At 47.1% G+C, this 18,171-nt stretch overlaps 1 protein-coding gene and 1 pseudogene across 25 annotated transcripts in view; one reads left to right on the forward strand and one right to left on the reverse strand.

The window, feature by feature from the left end:
• Positions 1 to 18,171, reverse strand: part of Ehmt1 (euchromatic histone lysine methyltransferase 1) — a 192,149-nt gene that overhangs the window by 57,679 nt on the left and 116,299 nt on the right. For all 25 annotated transcript variants that reach the window (XM_087182590.1, XM_087182606.1, XM_087182585.1 and 22 more), the window contains 3 exons: positions 16,787 to 16,907; positions 13,561 to 13,692; positions 9,952 to 10,097 (listed from right to left, as the gene is read on the reverse strand). In XM_087182590.1, the coding sequence (XP_087038716.1) occupies positions 9,952 to 10,097; positions 13,561 to 13,692; positions 16,787 to 16,907 (399 nt within the window). The remainder of the gene's footprint in view (positions 1 to 9,951; positions 10,098 to 13,560; positions 13,693 to 16,786; positions 16,908 to 18,171) is intronic.
• Positions 1,027 to 2,532, forward strand: LOC101698735 (cytoplasmic polyadenylation element-binding protein 1 pseudogene; annotated as a pseudogene).

Below are 18,171 nucleotides of genomic sequence, written 5' to 3' on the forward strand. Positions count from 1 at the left end.
TGGGCTCACTGCTGTGACTGTACTTGGTCATGTCATTCAGAAGCCTCTGGAACTGGTCTGCAGGATGAGTCTGGAGAAGAAGACTACAGAAGCCCTAGAACATTGTGAGCGGTGTTTGATATGTGATGCTGGTGGGTGCTCTGAGATCAAGGTGCTAGTAAAAATGCAAACAGTAAAGGTGAGGCTTATGAGGTTTCAGTCAGGAATGAGGGCCCTACCAGAAACGTGGACTACAAGATATGTGTGCTTCATTTGGCAATGAATTTGTTTTGTCCAAGACTTTGGGTAAGGCCGATTAGCTACTCTGGCAGAGGAAGGTTCAGGTAGCTCAATGTTCAGGGTGTGGCATGGGTATTGCTGGTTACTTTTAGCCAGATTTACAATGAGAAAAAAAGCAGAGCCTAAAAGGTACAAAAATTGTGTAGCTTGGCCAGAAAAGAAGCACTTATAAAGTTGGAGACAAAGAGAGCATGGTTGCTGAAAAGAGTAGCATTAAAAAGAAGCCAAATACTTTGCATCAGGGTACTAGGAAAGATGCCTTGAAGACATCTTGGGAAATGGCCAGACTCCCACCCACTGCAGACTCAAGGGACTAAAGGCGTAAACTCCATTCAGAGATTGCTTTAAGAAGAGAGCCCCAGAAGCCTCGGGGCGGCGCTGTGCGCGGCCCGATGCAGAAACAGAGCCACATGCGTCAGTCAGCCTGGTAGGGCCAGAGCCCAGGCCCCGTGGCATTCCCACCAGAAGAAGAAACAGGAAGGATAAAAGATTACTGGGACAATCAGGAAGCACCTGCACTCTCCACATGTAGCAATGCCAGTATCTTTCGAAGGATAAATCCCATATTGGACAACTCTTTGGATTTCAATAGAGTCTGCACTACACCAGTAAATCTAGGAATGCATGATCATTTATCTACCAGTGTTCCTCTGACATGTGTCACTCTGCCTTGGAGCCCCTGATTATGGACTGGAATCTCTACAAGGTACTTCCAGGACTCTGAAGAAACAGATGCTTACAAGCAAGATGCTTTTCCCCACCTCTGCGTAAGAATCTTCCCATGGCCTCCCAGATGCAAATGACTTGTGCCTTGGCCTCCAGCCCCTCAGTCTAGCAGGCTGCGACCGACCCTGGAGCACCCAGGACTCAGACTCCTCAGCCCAGAGCAGCACACATTCAGTACTGTGCATGCTCCATAACCCACTGGGAAATGTCCTAGGAAAACCCCCCTTGAGCTTTCTGCCTCTGGATCCCCTTGGGTCTGACTTGGACAAGTTTCCAGCACCCTCAGTCAAAGGATCCCGCTTGGACACCCGGCCTATCCTGCATTCCTGTTCTAGCAGTCCCTGTGACTCAGACAAAAGCGGCTTCAGTTCTGGATCAGATCATCTCTCATATTTGATTTCAAGCCTCCGCATTTCTCCCCCTCTGCCCTTCCTGTCTCTGACAGGGAGTGGTCCCAGAGACCCCTTAAAGATGGGGGTTGGGTCCTGCATGGACCAAGAGCAAGCTGCTCTCGCAGCAGTCACACCTTTCCCAACCAGTCCTTCAAAGAGATGGCCAGGAGCTTCCATATGGCCATCCTGGGACCTCCCTGAAGCTCCCAAGGATCCCTTCAGCACAGAGAGGCCAGGCTGCACCGGCAAGCTGCAGCTGTGAATGAAGCCACCTGTACCTGGAGTGGCCAGCTTCCTCCCTGGAGCTATAAGAATCCCATCTACTCTTGCAAGGTGTTCTTGGGAGGTGTTCCTTGGGATGTTATGGAAGCTGGATTAGTCAACACCTTCCGTGGTTCTGGTTCTCTGAGTGTGGAGTCCTCTGGTAAGGATGGCAAGCATCCCCGGTGTCTTCCCAAGGGTACTATGCCTAAAGGGTATGTATATCTTGTCTTCGAACTCGAGAAGTCTGTCCGGGCCTTGCTTCAGGCTTGCTCTCACGACCCACTGAGCCCAGATGGTTTGAGTGAATATTATTTCAAGATGTCCAGCTGAAGGATCCGCTGCAAGGAGGTGCAGGTGATCCCCTGGGTCTTGGCTGACAGCAACTTTGCCTGGAGTCCATCTGAGAGGCTGGACCCCAGTAGGACAGTGTTTGTTGGTGCTCTGCATGGGATGCTCAATGCCGAGGCCCTGGCTGCCATCTTGAATGGCCTATTTGGTGGAGTGGTGTATGCTGGGATTGACACAGATAAGCACAAGTATCCTATTGGATCTGGTCGAGTTACTTTCAATAATCACCGCAGTTACCTGAAAGCAGTCAGTGCTGCTTTTGTGGAGATCAAAACTACCAAGTTCACCAAGAAGGTTCAGGATGACCCCTACCTAGAAGATTCTCTGTGTCACATCTGCAGTTCTCAGCCTGGCGCTCTCTTCTGTCAAGATCAGGTCTGCTTCAAGTACTTCTGCCAGAGCTGCTGGCACTGGCAGCACAGCATGGAAGGCCTGCACCACCACAGCCCCCTGATGCGGAACCAGAAGAACCGAGATTCCAGCTAGAAGAGCAGGCAGTGTGCCCAGTGGCTGGTGGCGCCCAAGGCTGGGCAGGTCAGGCAGCAGCCTGCACTGCTACCCTGCCATTGGCAACCAGGGAGCTGGCTTCCCGAGGACAAGGGAAAATCATAGTCACCTTTGCACTTGCTGAGTCTGTCTTTGTTCTGCACTAATTAATGCACAGTGAGTTTTGTTGGGTTTTGTTTTCAGGGGGTGTGCCAGGGCAAGGGCCCTGTGGCTCTCTCACCCGCCAAGCAACTCTTGTAGTTTTCCCAGATTTTAGTTCCTCATTTTGCAGATGAAAAGCAAAAAAAAAGAGCTATGTGTCCAGGAGGTACTGACCTGGATGCCTACATCTAGGTTTATTTATTAAAGCGCCTTTTCACATTCCTTGCAATACTGATGGTGATGATGTGCAGGTCTCACTGGTTTCATTCTTGCAGTTGCCATATAGAGCCTTTCCATTTATTTAACCCTGACCTGAACGGCATAAACTGAGTGTTCAGCTGGTGTTTTTTACTGTAAACAACAAGGAGACTTTGCTCTTCATTTAAACCAAAATCATATTTCATCTTTTACGCTCGAGGGTTTTTACTAGTTCCTTTTTATACTCCTTAAAACAGTTTTTAAGTCGTTTGGAACACGAGATTTTTTTCTTTCCTGGCAGCTTTTAACATTATAGCAAAGTTGTGTCCGGGGGACTGCTGGTTACTGTTTCTCACAGTTGCAAATTAAAGCATTTGCAACCAAGAAAAAATTTTGTTTTATTTGAAACTAGACTGGAAAAAGAAGTTTGAGTAGCCGCTCTATATAGTTTTAAATGGTTTATTGCGCCTTCTTAAGTTGCACTTATGTGGGTAGGAGGGTTGATAGAAGTTTTAATCACAAAGTCACAAGACTTTTTGCTTTTCTAACTGAGCTTAAAAAAAAGGGCTGCTTTTTTGGTGGGGGCAGATGAAGGCTCGCAGGAGCCCTTTCTCTTAGAGGGGGCACGTACCCTTCCTTACATCTTTTATTTGAGGACTGTATGACTCAACAGTTGCAGTTGACTGAAATGCTACTGGAATTTGAAAACTTGACTTTTCTTTCCTTATATATTTTTTTTGGTACCGGGGACCGAACTCAGGACCTTACGCTTGTGAGGCAGGCAGCAGAACCACTGAGCTAAATCCCCAGCCCCTCCTTATATTTTTTAAAATACTACTTGCCCCTCTTAGGGAAGCTGTGTGCCGAAGAACCAGTGCCATAAACCCCCTCCTGCTGAGCTGATGCGGCACTGTTGCATATCCCAGCTGCTCTGTGGGTTTCGTGAAGCTGTGTGTGAAGTCTCTGCTTCACTGCAGTATAGGCTGCACTCTCCTACAGACGTGTGGAGTAAGCTGTGGTGTGGTTTTTTGGGCACATAATAAACACACTGCAGCAGGAAAAAAAAAAAGAAGAAGAGAGCCCCAGGGCAACTTGCTCATGTAGAGCCACCCAGGGAAATGCAGCCTGGAGTTTAATCATCTAGGCACTCGGAGGCCTCTGCAGCAGTGGTCCCAGGAAATCAGGCTACTGCCTGAGCTGACGGTACATAATGGCACCATCCACGTCGTAAAGGGTTTTGGGCATGCAGAACAAAAGACTTGTGGGGTCTCGGAGCTTCACCTAGATTTCAAACAAAGGCCTGGAAGGTCAGGCAAGGAGCCCCTAACAGGGTGATGCGTCAATCTGTGTGAGTAGAATCTATGGTTCAGTGCAGACCTCAGGAAGATGAAGACAGCAAAAAAAGAAATGTCTGCTGAAAAAAGCTGCAAGTAGTGAGCAAAGCCAACCGAAGAGGGAGGCCATGTGTGGTACAACAGCAAGGCCATAGGGGCAGAGCCTTACAAGCCCTTTGGAGCTCACGTATCCAAAACCTGCCCTAGCGCTGGGGATTTAGCTCAGTGGTTCCGTCTCGTAAGGGCACGGTTCTGAGTTCTATCCCAGGTAACAAAAGAAAAAACAAAACAAAACAAAAAAACCCTGCCCTGAGCTTCGGGATTTAATGTTTGCCTTGCTGGATTTAGTTCTTGCTTTGCTCCAATTCCCCTCTATTCCCCTATTGTTTCCTTTTAGAATGGGAACATTTACTCTGTGCCATTGTAATTGGAAGAATTTAATGTTCATTTTATGAGAGCTCACAGCTAAAAATCTGCCTTGAGTCTCAGACTTTGGCCTTGGATTTTTCAGCAATACTGGAACTGTTAAAACTTCAGTAACTCTTAAAAATGGACTAAACGCTTTTGCACAATGAGATGAACATAAGCCTTTTGGGGATTTGGGCCTGAATGTTATAATTTGGATCTGAAATGTCAGCCAAAAGTTTCGTGTGTTCAGAGATGAGGCTTCTGATAGGTGACTGGATCATGAGTATACTAACCTCATCTGAGGACTCATCCATGGATGAGTTCAGTGGTTCATGTGATATTAGAGGTGGGACCTAGTTATCAGAGGTGGTCATTGGGGTATTGACTGGAAAGGAATATTCTTGTTCCTGACTTCTCCCTTCCTCCTCTTTCTGCTTCCTGGCTGCCATGGATTGAGCAGCTTTTCGCTGCCAGGCCCTTCTACCATGCTATGTCTGCCTTGGAGCCAGCCAACTTTGGGATGAATCCACTAGAAACTGTGAGCCAAATAAACCTTTCCTCCTTTAAGTTGCAGGTATCAGGTATTTCACCCCAGCCAAAAGGAAAACTCTGACACCTTTGCTCCCATTCGTACCATTCACCATTGAAGGATCTGGGAAACGCTTGCTGCAGAATCCCCCATCTGACCAAGAAGGTTCCCTTTCATATGATCCTCTCATGTCTAAGCCTCTGAAACCTGGCAGTGAAGTCTAGATCCAGGCTGTTGTGGGCTCTTCTCCAAGCCAAAACAGAAGCCTCTGAGTCTGGCACTGACTCTGCTGGCTTACAAAAATTCATTCCAGCCACTATGAGTCAGAGCCTAGGCATGTACACAGGCAAGGATCCTACTTCCTACTGCAAACCACCTGAGCACATGCAGCCAGGCACAGAGACAATGGGCAAGGACAGGACAGCCTCAGGCCAATGCCGCCAGCACCCAGATCTCTCCCTGAGAACACACGATTCAACACAGCATTCGCCTATAGTGAGCTAAGACAAAAGATGAAGACTAAGGCCAATTGGCTGAAGTCAGAACAAGCTGGAGCACAGACATGGCGCCAAGAAAACAAGCACATACAAAAAAAAAAAAAAAATCAATCAATCAATAAATAAAAATCACCAACATCACCAGGTACAAGGTTATGGCAGCTCTGGGGTTGGAATGGGGGCATAGGGTCCGTGAACCAAAACAGAGTATTTTCAGAATGCAATGTCCCAAGACAGTTCTCTCCTAAGCAACTTTTCCTGAGAAGAGACTGAAGGTACTGCCTCGCCCCAAGATGAGAATGAGCCAAAGGTGGCCCAGCAGGAGAGACACGCAGGATGTGTCTGAAGAGACTCACAAAGATGTCAACACCGGCTGCATGGGATGCCGTACACTTGTAGCCCCAGCACTTGGGAGGCTGAGGCAGGAGGGTCACTGTGAGTTCGAGGCCAGCCTGGGCTACATAGTGAGTTCGAGGTCAACTTGAACTACACATAGTAAGACCTTTCTCAAAAAAAAAAAGTCAACACCATCAATTTGGGATGAGATTACAAATAAATAGAAAACAAAAAATGAAAAATGACGTTATTAACTCCCAGGGGGGAAAATATTTTTAAGTGGTCCCAGAAAAGACATGCAATTAAGGCACCCTACTTACTCAGCTATGAACATTTCCACAGTGTGCCCTAAAACTGGGGACGCTGATGGACAAGGACCCAGAGAGACCCAGACTGAGAGGCAGTACTGGGAAGGACTAGAGGGCAGAATAAAATGTGAACCAATGACACCTCCATATAGAAACACAATTTATAACAACAAAAACTTTTTTTTTCCTTTTGGGTGGTACTAAGGATTGAATGGAGCCACATCCCCAGCTGGGAGGTCATGAAGTAGGGAGAAATGCTAAAGAGGAGAAGTGTTTCAAGGAGGAGGATCTGGAGAACCAGAGGAGGGAGAACTTCAAATGTGTCAGGACTGAGGCCCAGACACCAGAGCCCGCCCCGAAGCACTGAGCCATCCAAGGGCAGAGTAGCAAGAGCCACCTCAGTGCTCAGAGGTCAGAGTGGTCACTCTGGGGGAAGTAAGAGGAGGTGCAGAACAGAGTGCCCCATGGCTAGCCCTTGCTGAGGTTTCTCCCTGGGGTGGCAGGATACAGAAGGGGCACTGCTCTAACCCCCAACAATGAGAGGACCCTGGGCCACCCAGAGATCTATCAGAGGGACTTATTCCCCAGGCAGGGGCCACACATGAATACTGGCTTCCCAGTGGAGAGCATGGGAGAACACAACACTGGCACCACACGCTGATGTTTCAACTGTGTTAACAAAGGCCGACGTGAATCCTGGGCCACAACCCCTGAGTGCTAGCACTTAGCGTGGGTATGGCACAGGCCCAGACTAGGAGACACGTCCTTGGCAGGAAGCTCACACAGTTCCTTCTTCCTTACTGAACAAGAGAGCAGCAAACCTTAGCACCAGGCAGGACTAAGGACAACCAAAACCTTCCTCGAAGGGAAGCAGTAGTTCGGGCCAGGATTCTAGGCTGAGGCCTTCTCCTCCTCCTGGAGGTGGGAACCTCCTACCTTCAACACAGCCTAAGCTTCCCTGCAACGTCAGGACCAGACCCAGGCTGGGACCCTAAGACTGGCTTGAGCACGGTGGGCGATCCCCACAGTCAACAGAGGAACACAGGAAGGCAGAAGGCCCAGGGTGAAACAGGAACCATGAAGACCATGCATAAGCACAGCATCTAAGTTAAACAAAGTGGCCAAGAGCAGTGGTCCTTTGCAGCCCCAGTCTCCCAGGAACACTTGGCCACCAATGGAGTCGTTTATGGCTACAACTACCTTGTTTCCCTGAAAATAAGACCTAACTGGGACCAGCCCTAGCGGTTTCTTATCATGATGATAGCCAGTGTCATGCAGGAGATTTCACCTCCCTATTCTCTTGCTCAATGGCTACTCTGTAGGCAAGAAAGGCAAGGACAGGCCGATTGGAGCTGGCATGTTTGTATCTGGTAGGGGATGAGATTAGCTAGCACCTTGTGGGTGAAGACCAGAGATGCTGCTAACATCTAGACGCCAAGAGGATGTACTTCCCCAGAAAAGATCAATGATGCTGAGGCTGAAAGTCCTGCACTAGAGGAACATGAACCCAGTGCCAAAGAAGAAACGGTCAGCAGAGAAAGACCCAGGTCATGAATGCTGCATCACAACTGGGATTCTAAAGAAAAGCCATGTGAATAACAGAAATAAAAACACAGCAACAAGCTAAGAATGCTGCCAAAGAAGAGAAAGGCCAATACAGGTTAAATACTCCTGCTAATCTGAATGCCCTCAACCCCAAATGCTTCAAAATCTAAAACCTTTCAAGGGCCAACAACGTTTTCACTCTCACCATGGGCAAATTATGCCTCCATAATCTGACTGAAAAACAGACAAAAGACAGAGAAGGTAGTCTGAAGAGGAAAGCTTCCGGCCACAGCTGAGATACAGCGAGCACTGCTGCACAGCACTTCCTGGAATCCATACAACACAGCAGAAACCACTATCCAGCCAAGCCAAAGCCCACCAGACAACATGTAAACACAGTCAAGTCATCACCAGGGAGAGTCCAGCTCCTGACCACAAGACAGGGTGATGTGGCTGTGGCTGACTCTTCCCAGAATGTGGAGCACACAATATCCAGGAGGCCTCCGGCTCAACACTGACTACCAGGGCCTCTGTAGGAAGGCCCAAGGAAAGGCTACTGGGAAGAGAATAAACACTGAATGGAACAGACGGCAGCAGGAGCACAGAGGAAAGACCTCTCAAAGCTGGGCTTTGGGGTCTTCTCACACTCTGCGGTGACTGAGGATCCCAGAAGCTTTTGTTCAAATGGTTATGGCTATTTGTATTTATTATGTTGCAAATTAGAGAAAAATATAAAATATCAATTTATTTTTAAAAAACAATCAGTCTATCCCATGTCAATATAAAGAACACTTTAATGCAAAATTATTTTCCAAAACATGTTTTGTGGTGCTAGGGATTGAACATGTGCATGCTAACTATACCCTCAGCCCTCCAAATAACAAAAATTTGAATAAGTGGCACTGTTTTCTATTAGTTGAAAAACACTTTCATATCTGGTTTAATAAAAGACAGCATATGCTATCTGCCCTGCACTCAAAGCTAGTAACTGGAAATAAATATGTATTCTTCTCTGTTACTACACCACAGCTCCACAAGTAGCAGCTCCTTCCGATCTGGTGCAAGGTGGACTCACACACGACTACCACACGTCAACAGTCCTGTTAATTCACCCATGGGTGTGCTTGTACCCTTGCACAGCTTGTTACTAGACATTATGACATCACCCAGTGGCGCTGAGCTTCTAAACACACATGCTGGGAGAGCTCCAGAGTAGAAAGGCTCATAACCTCCCGGCATCACTGAGAAAAAATTCTGACCCCACAGACTCCCATGAAAGAGTCAACAGGAAAGGTGTCCTGTGAGCTGAAGGTGGGCTGTCTGATCTTCAACAATAACACAAAGAATCAAACTCATCAAGGGTATTTAAACACATGTGCTCATAATGATATTATAAAGTGAAGAAATGCTCAACTCCAGAAGCTGATAGAAGAACAAGTCCATACCCATTTTATTTGTTTATTTTTGTGTGTTGGGGATTCAACCCAAAGCCTTGTGCATGTACTTTGACTAAGCTATAACCCTAGTGGCTCCAACTCAGTATCTTAAGGAGTAGTAATCAAAGGGCAAGAATCAAACACCTACCCAGTGTCTTGCTCTAAAAGATGTGCTGCTGACATTCTAACCAACAAACATACACTAACTGACTGTTACAGTTTATATCTAAATACCACCCCCCCCCCACCATGCAGTCATAGGTGGGGCTTTGGGGAGTGACTGGAGTGTGGTACTGGATGAGTCCACCGACTGCTTTACCATAGTTTTGGGTGTGGATGATGAATTTACTGAAGAGGGAAGACCCACTCTGGGTATGGGTGGCGCCAACCAATAGACTTGTAGCTTGGATGGAATAAAAAGGGAAAGCAGAAAATCCTCTCTGAGTCATGTATCAGAGGAAAGTGACAGCTCACAGAACAGATGCTCAGCCCCCTGGGATAGGACTGTCCCGGCAGCAGTCCAGGTGGACTCTGTCATCTCAAGCTACTTGCTCAAACAGTTCTTGCACAGCCTACTTGGGTTCCCTGGTCACCAATACCACAGACTGAGGAAGCTACAGGGTCTGTGGCTTAACAAGAAGGATTGGGCTTTCTGCACATGACATTTCTGTTCCTGTTTTAAGTTGAAAACAAATTTGCTTACTTCGTGGTCCACACTCTCAGTGGCCATGCACTGGTTGTTGGCCAAGGTGGAGATCTCGCGACTCCTGGGGGTTTCCATCCGGCAGCTGCAGAGAGGTACTTCCTGGAGGCCGTCTGTCTCCAGCACATCTGGACCGTTGGCCAGCCCTAAATCACACAGATAGGCATCAGTTTGTGCAACCCTGACCTCCAAAGGGCCATCATTTATGTCTTTACAGTGACTGTACACGCGCAGAAATGAGAGCAACACCACTTATGACACAGCAGCACTGCTCAGGGGAACACGTCTCCACACTGCTGTGTGATGTGGAGGGCAGTGTGAAACTGTCTGCCCCCGCGCCACCTGCTACTCCCTAAAAACGTCTGCTAATCTAAGTCCTCAGGGCCCCTGCCATGAATCAAGGAGAGAAGCCACACCTCCATCAGCAACTCTAAAATCTTGCTTTATGTACACAAAAAAGTATTCACTACATGTTGACACCTTATTTTTCTCACTTGGCTTTGAAAAGCCAAAGCAGAATTCGAAGTAAATCAGTATTTCTGACACAATTACCTCCCTTCATTAAAAACCATTAACTCTTTTATTCACATCTAAAAATACACTGTTAAAGCCAGGCATGGTGGCGCATGCCTGTAATCCCAGTGCTCAGGAGGGCTGAGGCAGAAGGATCGCCATGAGTTCGAGGCCAGCCTGGGCTACATAGTAAGTTCAGGGCCACTCTGAACTAAAAAGTGAGACCCTGTCTCAAAAACTTAAAAAAAAAAGAAAATTTTTTTAAATAAATAAAAATTCACTTTTTTTTTTTGCGGTACCAGGGATCAAACTCAGGACCTTGCACTTGCACAGCAGGCACCATGCCACTGAGTTAAATCCCTGGCCCCAAAATACACTGTTAAAGTAACAAAAATGAAGAATGGGCCCAAAGGATCCCTGAATAGACAAAGCCAGTCAAGCCATGGAGCCATTTAGCTCTTGTTGGCTTCCAAACACTGATGAAACTGGTCTATTTCTTCAGGCTGTTTATAGAAAAATGAAACTTATGTTCAACCAATCAGAAGCAGGCAACCGATTTATATAACAAGGGACTTACCAGCAGAACAGAGCAAATAACTCCAACCAAGTAAACACTCTACTGCCTACTTCCAAGTTTGCCCTACACAAGTCTTCCTCTGCATTTCCTCAGCAGAGCCCTGAACCACTTCTGGCTTGGGGTGACCTGACTCTAAATGATTCAAACTCTTAAGAAGTGTGCTGTCCTCTGTTTACACTACAGCACCATGCTGAGCCAGAGCACAGCCTTCACCCCACAGAATCCCTCGCTGCCCATGGAAGTAACCAGAGGGAGCCTGGGTCCCTTCCCAGGGTCAGTAAATGAGAGACAACCTGAGCCATGGCTCTTTGTGAAGGATGCTCAGGACAACCCAAGTTTAGCTGCCTGACTTCCCAGACTAGCCTCTGGATCTACCCCACTCAAAAAGAGAATAGGAAATATGAGGGAAAACTCAAATTAGAATCCCTGCAAGTTTAAAACTAGAAGAGTCTTTGAGAAGATCCTGCTTAATAACTTGATTTTAAAACTGAAGACACACACACCTGCACAAAGAAGTAGTCAGCTAACTGCCCTTCTGACGTGCCAACCATGCTGGCTAAAGAGGCTGAGGTGACATGTACAGAACCCAGAGCCCACTCAGTAGGGCAGCCCGACAGGGCACAGGTGTCTCTGTGGCCTGGGGTGTGCCTTAGTCCCCAGCAGCAAGGACCTACAGGATTTCAGGAGAAATGACACCTCTGTGTGCACCACCTCTCTACTGAGCTCTGGCTCTCCTGCACCCAACACTGCCACAGTCCCTGTTGCTTACCTCCCTCAAGCTCACATCTTCCGCTGGGATTACATCACCAAACTCGCCTCGGCACACTTATGAGCAACGATAATGAGAAGAAAGCTACCACAAATGGAGATTCCCAACCTCAGTACAAACACTCTCCTTAGCCCCAGCTTAAGTCTAGCCTTCTTTTTTTTTTGGTACCAGGGATCGAACTCGGGACCTAGCGCTTGCGAGGCAGGCGGCGGCACCACTGAGCTAAATCCTGGGCCAAGTCTGGCCTTCTTGAACCATGACTACTAGAATGTCACCTGCCCTCACTGGCCAAACCCAGCCAACTCCTCAGGCCTCCACTGTCCAAATGCTGGCTCTAACACTTTCTCTCTTCAGGTACCAAATTCCACATTTTAAGCATGAGAACAAGGGAGCAATGCTGTTTGTTTCTTCAAGATGTTGGTTCTCTACATCAAAAGCATGACAGAAAAGACTAATCACTATCACTGACCAATCAGTGTTCATTTATCACAGGTAAGTGCATTTTGAGAGGTCAATTTATAAAATGCCATGGGATCTAAGGAAGCTACTGCAATTGGCCTTTTCCTCCTAGCCCTCTAACTTGGCTCTCAACATTCTGGCCCCTGAATTTGCCACTTCTGGTCCTTCTCAGTTAATACTCATCACTCCTTGCCCCTGTTTGCACCAGAGATAGGACAGACATGTTTGTATAGAGCACCACACTTCATCTCCATCCCTCCTCAGCAGCAAGCAGGGTTTCCATTGCACTGCACTGCACTGCACAGAAGCCAATTTGAAGGGAGAACTGTACTTACAATCAAATCTCCATCCAGCCTCCTGAGTCCTCCACATTGAAGTTTTGGAAAACTTCAACAGTTATACTTAATCTAGAAAGGAGACGTGGGGCTCCTATCATGAGGGCCTTATGACATTCAAGAGGAGTTCCTGCTCTAGTTCGTGCAAGAAGGATAAAGAAAGTATTTTGCTGACAAGCCTAGATTTACATCTTAAGCTAAAGATGTTTCCTGAACTACACAGGTGCATCACTCCCCTCTAAGCATTCAAAACCCTAAGAAAGTGGTTATTTGTTGTCTTATAAAAGATTAAACTCTGACAGTAATCTACAACATTACACTTGCAAAATCAATGCGGATGTAAATAGCTATGGGATTTTACACTTTCCCCTGCATTACATTTCACAGAGGCTTTCCACAACCACACAACCATCAGTTACTTTTCACTGACAGAAGGGTTTCAGGTAACACAAAAGTAAAGAAGAGAGGGAGAAGTGAGGGCAAGCCTCCAGTTTCCACTGGTGCGCCTGTAACTGAAAGGCACAAAGACAGCGTGAGTGTTTCATCCCACTCCAGAATATCCCCAAGAACTGTGACCTCAATACTAACAGAGGACATATTTTCTGAGACCCAGGGGCTACCCAAAGGCACAGATTCAAACCTACAGTGCCTACTACGATCTGAGACCAAAATGGGGCAGGGGACACACTTTCATCTGGGATTCTGCACAAAGTGTGTCTGGAACACAATGGGGACAACCCTGAGACACAACTACCAGCAATCTGATCCTGAGTGCATGCAGTGAGTGACCTGGCAAACCTACTTTGTGTCATATCTGTTCCATTTCCTCTAACTGATGCATTTGATCAAATTTTCTATTAATATCCACCAGGGGGCATCAGGTGAATACAGAGGATGAGGTCAGCAAACAAAGAACAAGATGGTGGTACAATTACAGCTCCAACACTGATTTTTACCTTCCGCTTGGGAGGACAGAATCCCTTTGACGCGGAGATCCAGTGAGTCCAGAGAGACTTCCATATACCCAGAGCTGTCTCCTGGAGCCATCTGTTCAGTGCTTCCTGGTGACAACTTGCAGGCCTCGGAACCTACACAGAACACATACCATGAGAACCCTGGGGGAGCCACACCCAACCAGAGCTAACTCCCCAAAAAGGAGCTATTGCTACCGAACCCATTCATAACATAAGCTGAAATAACTATTACTGAGGCCATCCAGTTTCTCTGTTGTTTCCCCCCTCGACATCACTTTGTTACTTCCCCATGTCTACTTCATACAACCGGGTAGGGGCTGGTCCAAGAAAAACGAGACACTAACATATGAATATTCTTCTCTGCAACTTTGCCAGCTAAATAAAAGCTGATGAAATAATCTGGGGGCCAGGGATTTAGCTCAGTGGTTTCGCCGCCTGCTGTGCAAGCCCAAGGACCCGAGTTCGATCCCCGGTACCAAAAAAAAAAAAAAAAAGAAAAAAGAAAGAAAGAAAAAATCCAGAAAATGGATAAATATATGTCCTGTAAATCACATTAAAATAAAACATGTTTGCAAGAGAAACAGCCCAAACATGAAGAATGGTCGGGGAAATCTGCATGGGCTGAAGGTACTATTCTTCCCTTTGTATTGGCTGTAACCAGGGATTCCCAGAGAAAGGGTCAGTGCGAGCCCCATCAGACACTGTCTGTGAAGAAGTACCTCACTCACTAGAAGCAAAAAAAAGCTGAATATACCAAGGAGAAGTAGTGCAGAGGAGGGCTACGGCGTGTGTGTACACACGCAGAGACTTCTGTGGTCTCCTCGCCCCGGGACATCAGATGGCAGTAGCTGTAAGTCAGCCTGTCCACACTTTCCAGGAGGGCCCAAGAGGGACATAAAAAAAATGGGTATTTGAAGTTTTAGAGTGTTTCACTGAGGAAGTCTAAGAAAAATATTCATTTACAATGAATAATATTTAACATCAGCAAAGGGCAAATAGCTGCTTCACAGCAAAGCATCTCAATACTGGTTGTGAATATTACTTCGGTGACTAGGAATAATGAACCCTTAATACTGAGGTATGGTGCCTGAGTGTTTTAATTCACACTGTATTCTGCACCTAGACCTTAGACAAATAGGAAAAGCCAACCGCTTTTGAGAAATCATCAACCACATGAAGAATATGAGAAGTCTTTACATAGTTTTAAACACTTTACATACAGAAATAAAATTCAAACTCCTATGTGAGTAAATATTTAGGCATACATTTGACAAGTCTCAGCCAAGATGACAAATCAGAAATCTCTACCCTCAAAACAACTTATAGTTGTAGATCAACAAATGTTTCTGTCAGCCAACAGTAAACCCACACCGGTACTCTGATCGCAGTGGGATCCAAGGTTAAGAGAAAAGGAAACATAACCAGAAGGACAGGAGTTTCACAGGGAGGCAGCTGAGCTGACCCCAACAGACCCCAGAGTCCCATCACCCGACGCCAACTAACACTGGCGCGATGTCAGAAGGGCAGAAGCACAGCTAAAGCAGTAAGGAAGAGAGCAAAGTGCTGAGTCTGTAGTGGTGTCAACGTAAGTAAATGGGACAGACTAGAAAGCACAGAAACAGGCCACACCCTAACTGTCAACAGGAAAAGAAGTTAGCTCAACCAATAGGGCCAATCAACTGCCTGTCTCCAGAAGAAGCTGTCTTTGCAGCCAGCTGCACTCAAACACTGCCTCCAATTGCACCAAGAGCTGTGTGTACATGCCGTGAGTGAAAAACTTCAGAAGGAAATGTGCTACAAAACCTTGGTGACCTGGGTTGGTCAAAGATATCTTAGAGCACAAAAAGCATGAATTATAAAAGAAAACAATTTATAAATTAGACTTCAACAAAAATTTTTAACTGTTGCTCTTACCTTAAACATACCATTTGCAAAATAAAGAGACTGGCCACAGACTAGATATAAACACAAGCAAGCATCCATCTGATTAGACTTGAACTCATCTCTCTTACAAGTTAACAAGAAGACAAAGCCCTGATGGAAGTGAGCAAAGAAGACATAACACACTCCAGAAAAGGAAAACGCAAAGGCTAGGAAAAAGCGTGCCCTCATTATTCATCAAGCACAAGCAAACTGAAACTGCCAAGAGACATCACTGCCCAGTCACTGAACCCACTGGACCTCAGAGGGAGGCCGAGCGCAGGGACACACACCTAGAACCCCACACTGGGGAGGCAGGAGGGCCACTGTGAGTCTGAGGCCATTCTGGGCTATACAGTGAGTTCAAGGCTATCTTGAACTACACAGTGAGACCTCATCTCAAAATCCACAAACAAATGAAAAAGGAACTTAAAGAGAACATGCCTAACAGGCACTGGCAAGCACAAAGGGGTACTGACCTCCAAGCCCTGCATGGAAACAGAAAGCAGGACCTAGCATTGAGAAACAGGTTGGCAGCTCCCAAAGAAATCAAGCACACAACACATGCCTCAGCCATGCCACTCCTAGGTGGTGAGTGCTGTCCAAGGAAGAGACACACAAACATTCACAGCAGCTTCCTCTCCAACAGCCCAAGCAGGAAAGGCCCACAGCCCACCCGCAGCTGGTGGTGAGCCAGCCACAGCACAGCCACACAATGGGATACTTCTCAGCAATAGACAAGACCCAGCCTGGCACAGAAATGCAATGACTCTCAGGACAATAAAACTCAAAAGGAGTCAGAGGAAAGGAGAATCCATGTTGAACTAGTCCATTCACACAGAACTCTACAAAGTGCTAACCACCAACAGAAATGAAGCAGATCAAGGCTGCCTGGAGCGGGGAAGGGACAGTTGCAGAAGGCAGAGGTTCATGAGGGGCAGTGGTATGGTTACACATACCTTAACTCATAAACCATGCCAAATTCACCTCAATGGAGCCGTAAAAGAAATGACCCTTGGCACACCAACCTTACAACCCCTTCTGATTTAAGGGGTCATTTCCATCCCTGCATTCACCTTAACAAATTACTTCTAGAACAGAAAATGTCATCCCAAGGTCTCAGCCAGGATCAACTATGTTCATCAGAAGGAAACCACCAGAGTGTCACTGGAGTTTCTCCAACAGTCATTTCAAATATCTGTTAACAGTGGACCCTCTTAAGTCCTAGGCTGGTTTCTGAGCCCTGAGACACTTCGTGAGGGCACAGACCACAGCACTCTGCACTTACCTAGTGTACCACTTGGCTTTTTTCTACTCCTCCGCCTCCTTTTCCGAGCTGGCTTGATCCAGGGGCTGTCGGCCTTCCCTCTCCTCTTGAGAAATTTCTTCTTGGTGCTGGATTCAGAACTCTGGAGGACCAAAGGGCAGGTACGTCAGAAGCAAAGCAGGGGGCACTCTTGAGAGCAAAAAGGACTAGGAGTTGTTTGCCTGCAAAATAAAATACTCGCTATATCTTGATTCTTCCTCTGAAAGATTCACTTCACTTTTAGACATTTTTCTGGGTCACATTCTAAAGATACCCAGGCTGTTCCCTATCTTTCTACGTGCAGTCCTTTTAGAGGTAAAAGAGCCAAGAAAATTAAGTAGAATTTGAAACTTTTGTTTGTGTTTGACATAAAAGACAATACATTGTAAAATTATACTCAGGAACTAAGTAAATAAGCTCAGAAAGAGAATCCACTTTTCATCACATGTATCCATCTGTCTTGCTCATAAGGAAAGAAGTAATCAATGCTCACTGTGCCCTAGAATCCATGCCACATCAACTCTGTACATGGAGAACATGGGAAGAAGCTGTAATCAATACTACCAGGCATCTGCATAAAGTCTAGATGCAGGAAGGGCATCACATCTGGCACTTGGCATACTCTCCTAGGCCTGGCTGGCACTGCAGAGGGACAGGCAAGCTGACAGGGCAGAAGGGTAGTAAGGATACCCACCACACACACACACACACGCACGCACGCACACACGCGCACACGCGACACTGGGCTTGGCACACAGGAAGATGCACAGCACAGCATGCCAGCCATTCAGACAGACCAGACCACATCCTGCCAGGGCCACATGCATGGCCTTGGGGTTGTCTGTGCCGGGCTTCCCAAGAAGGACAGGACTAGGGAACCATCTTCAGCAAACAGGCCTGCACTGACCCGAGCTCCTCCCTACAAACAGAAAAACTTCTGGGGGGGCAGGGAGAGAAACTTCTGGAAGAACTTTTGCAGCTGCTGCATGCAAAGCTTGCCACTGCCTGGGCCCTGCTCCCTCTGCTACCCTTAGAAGCAAGGCTTCTCTACAAGACCTAACACAAAAGTTCTTGCTGTGCCCTGGTGTCCTTCACCAGGTGGCAGGCTGCCACCATGAGCTACCTTTTCCCTGTCCAGAGTGGTTCCTGGCCCCAGGCCTTCTCCCCATGGCACAGAGCCTTCCTTCTGGAACTCACAGGCCACTTACCTCCTCCACTTAACACTCATACACAGGGTTCCTGAGGCCTCACCCTGACCGGGGCCTTGTCACACTTCCTGTTTTCCAAGCGCCCTCCTCCCACAGACCCTCAGTCCCCACCTCCATCCCTCAGCTGCCTGCCCCGTACGAGAGACCTCAGTGCCATGC

The sequence above is a fragment of the Heterocephalus glaber genome, unplaced genomic scaffold (genome assembly GCF_053883595.1).
Source record: "Heterocephalus glaber isolate CG9 unplaced genomic scaffold, H.glaber_assembly_v1.0 deba00001479, whole genome shotgun sequence".
NCBI lineage: Eukaryota > Metazoa > Chordata > Mammalia > Rodentia > Bathyergidae > Heterocephalus > Heterocephalus glaber.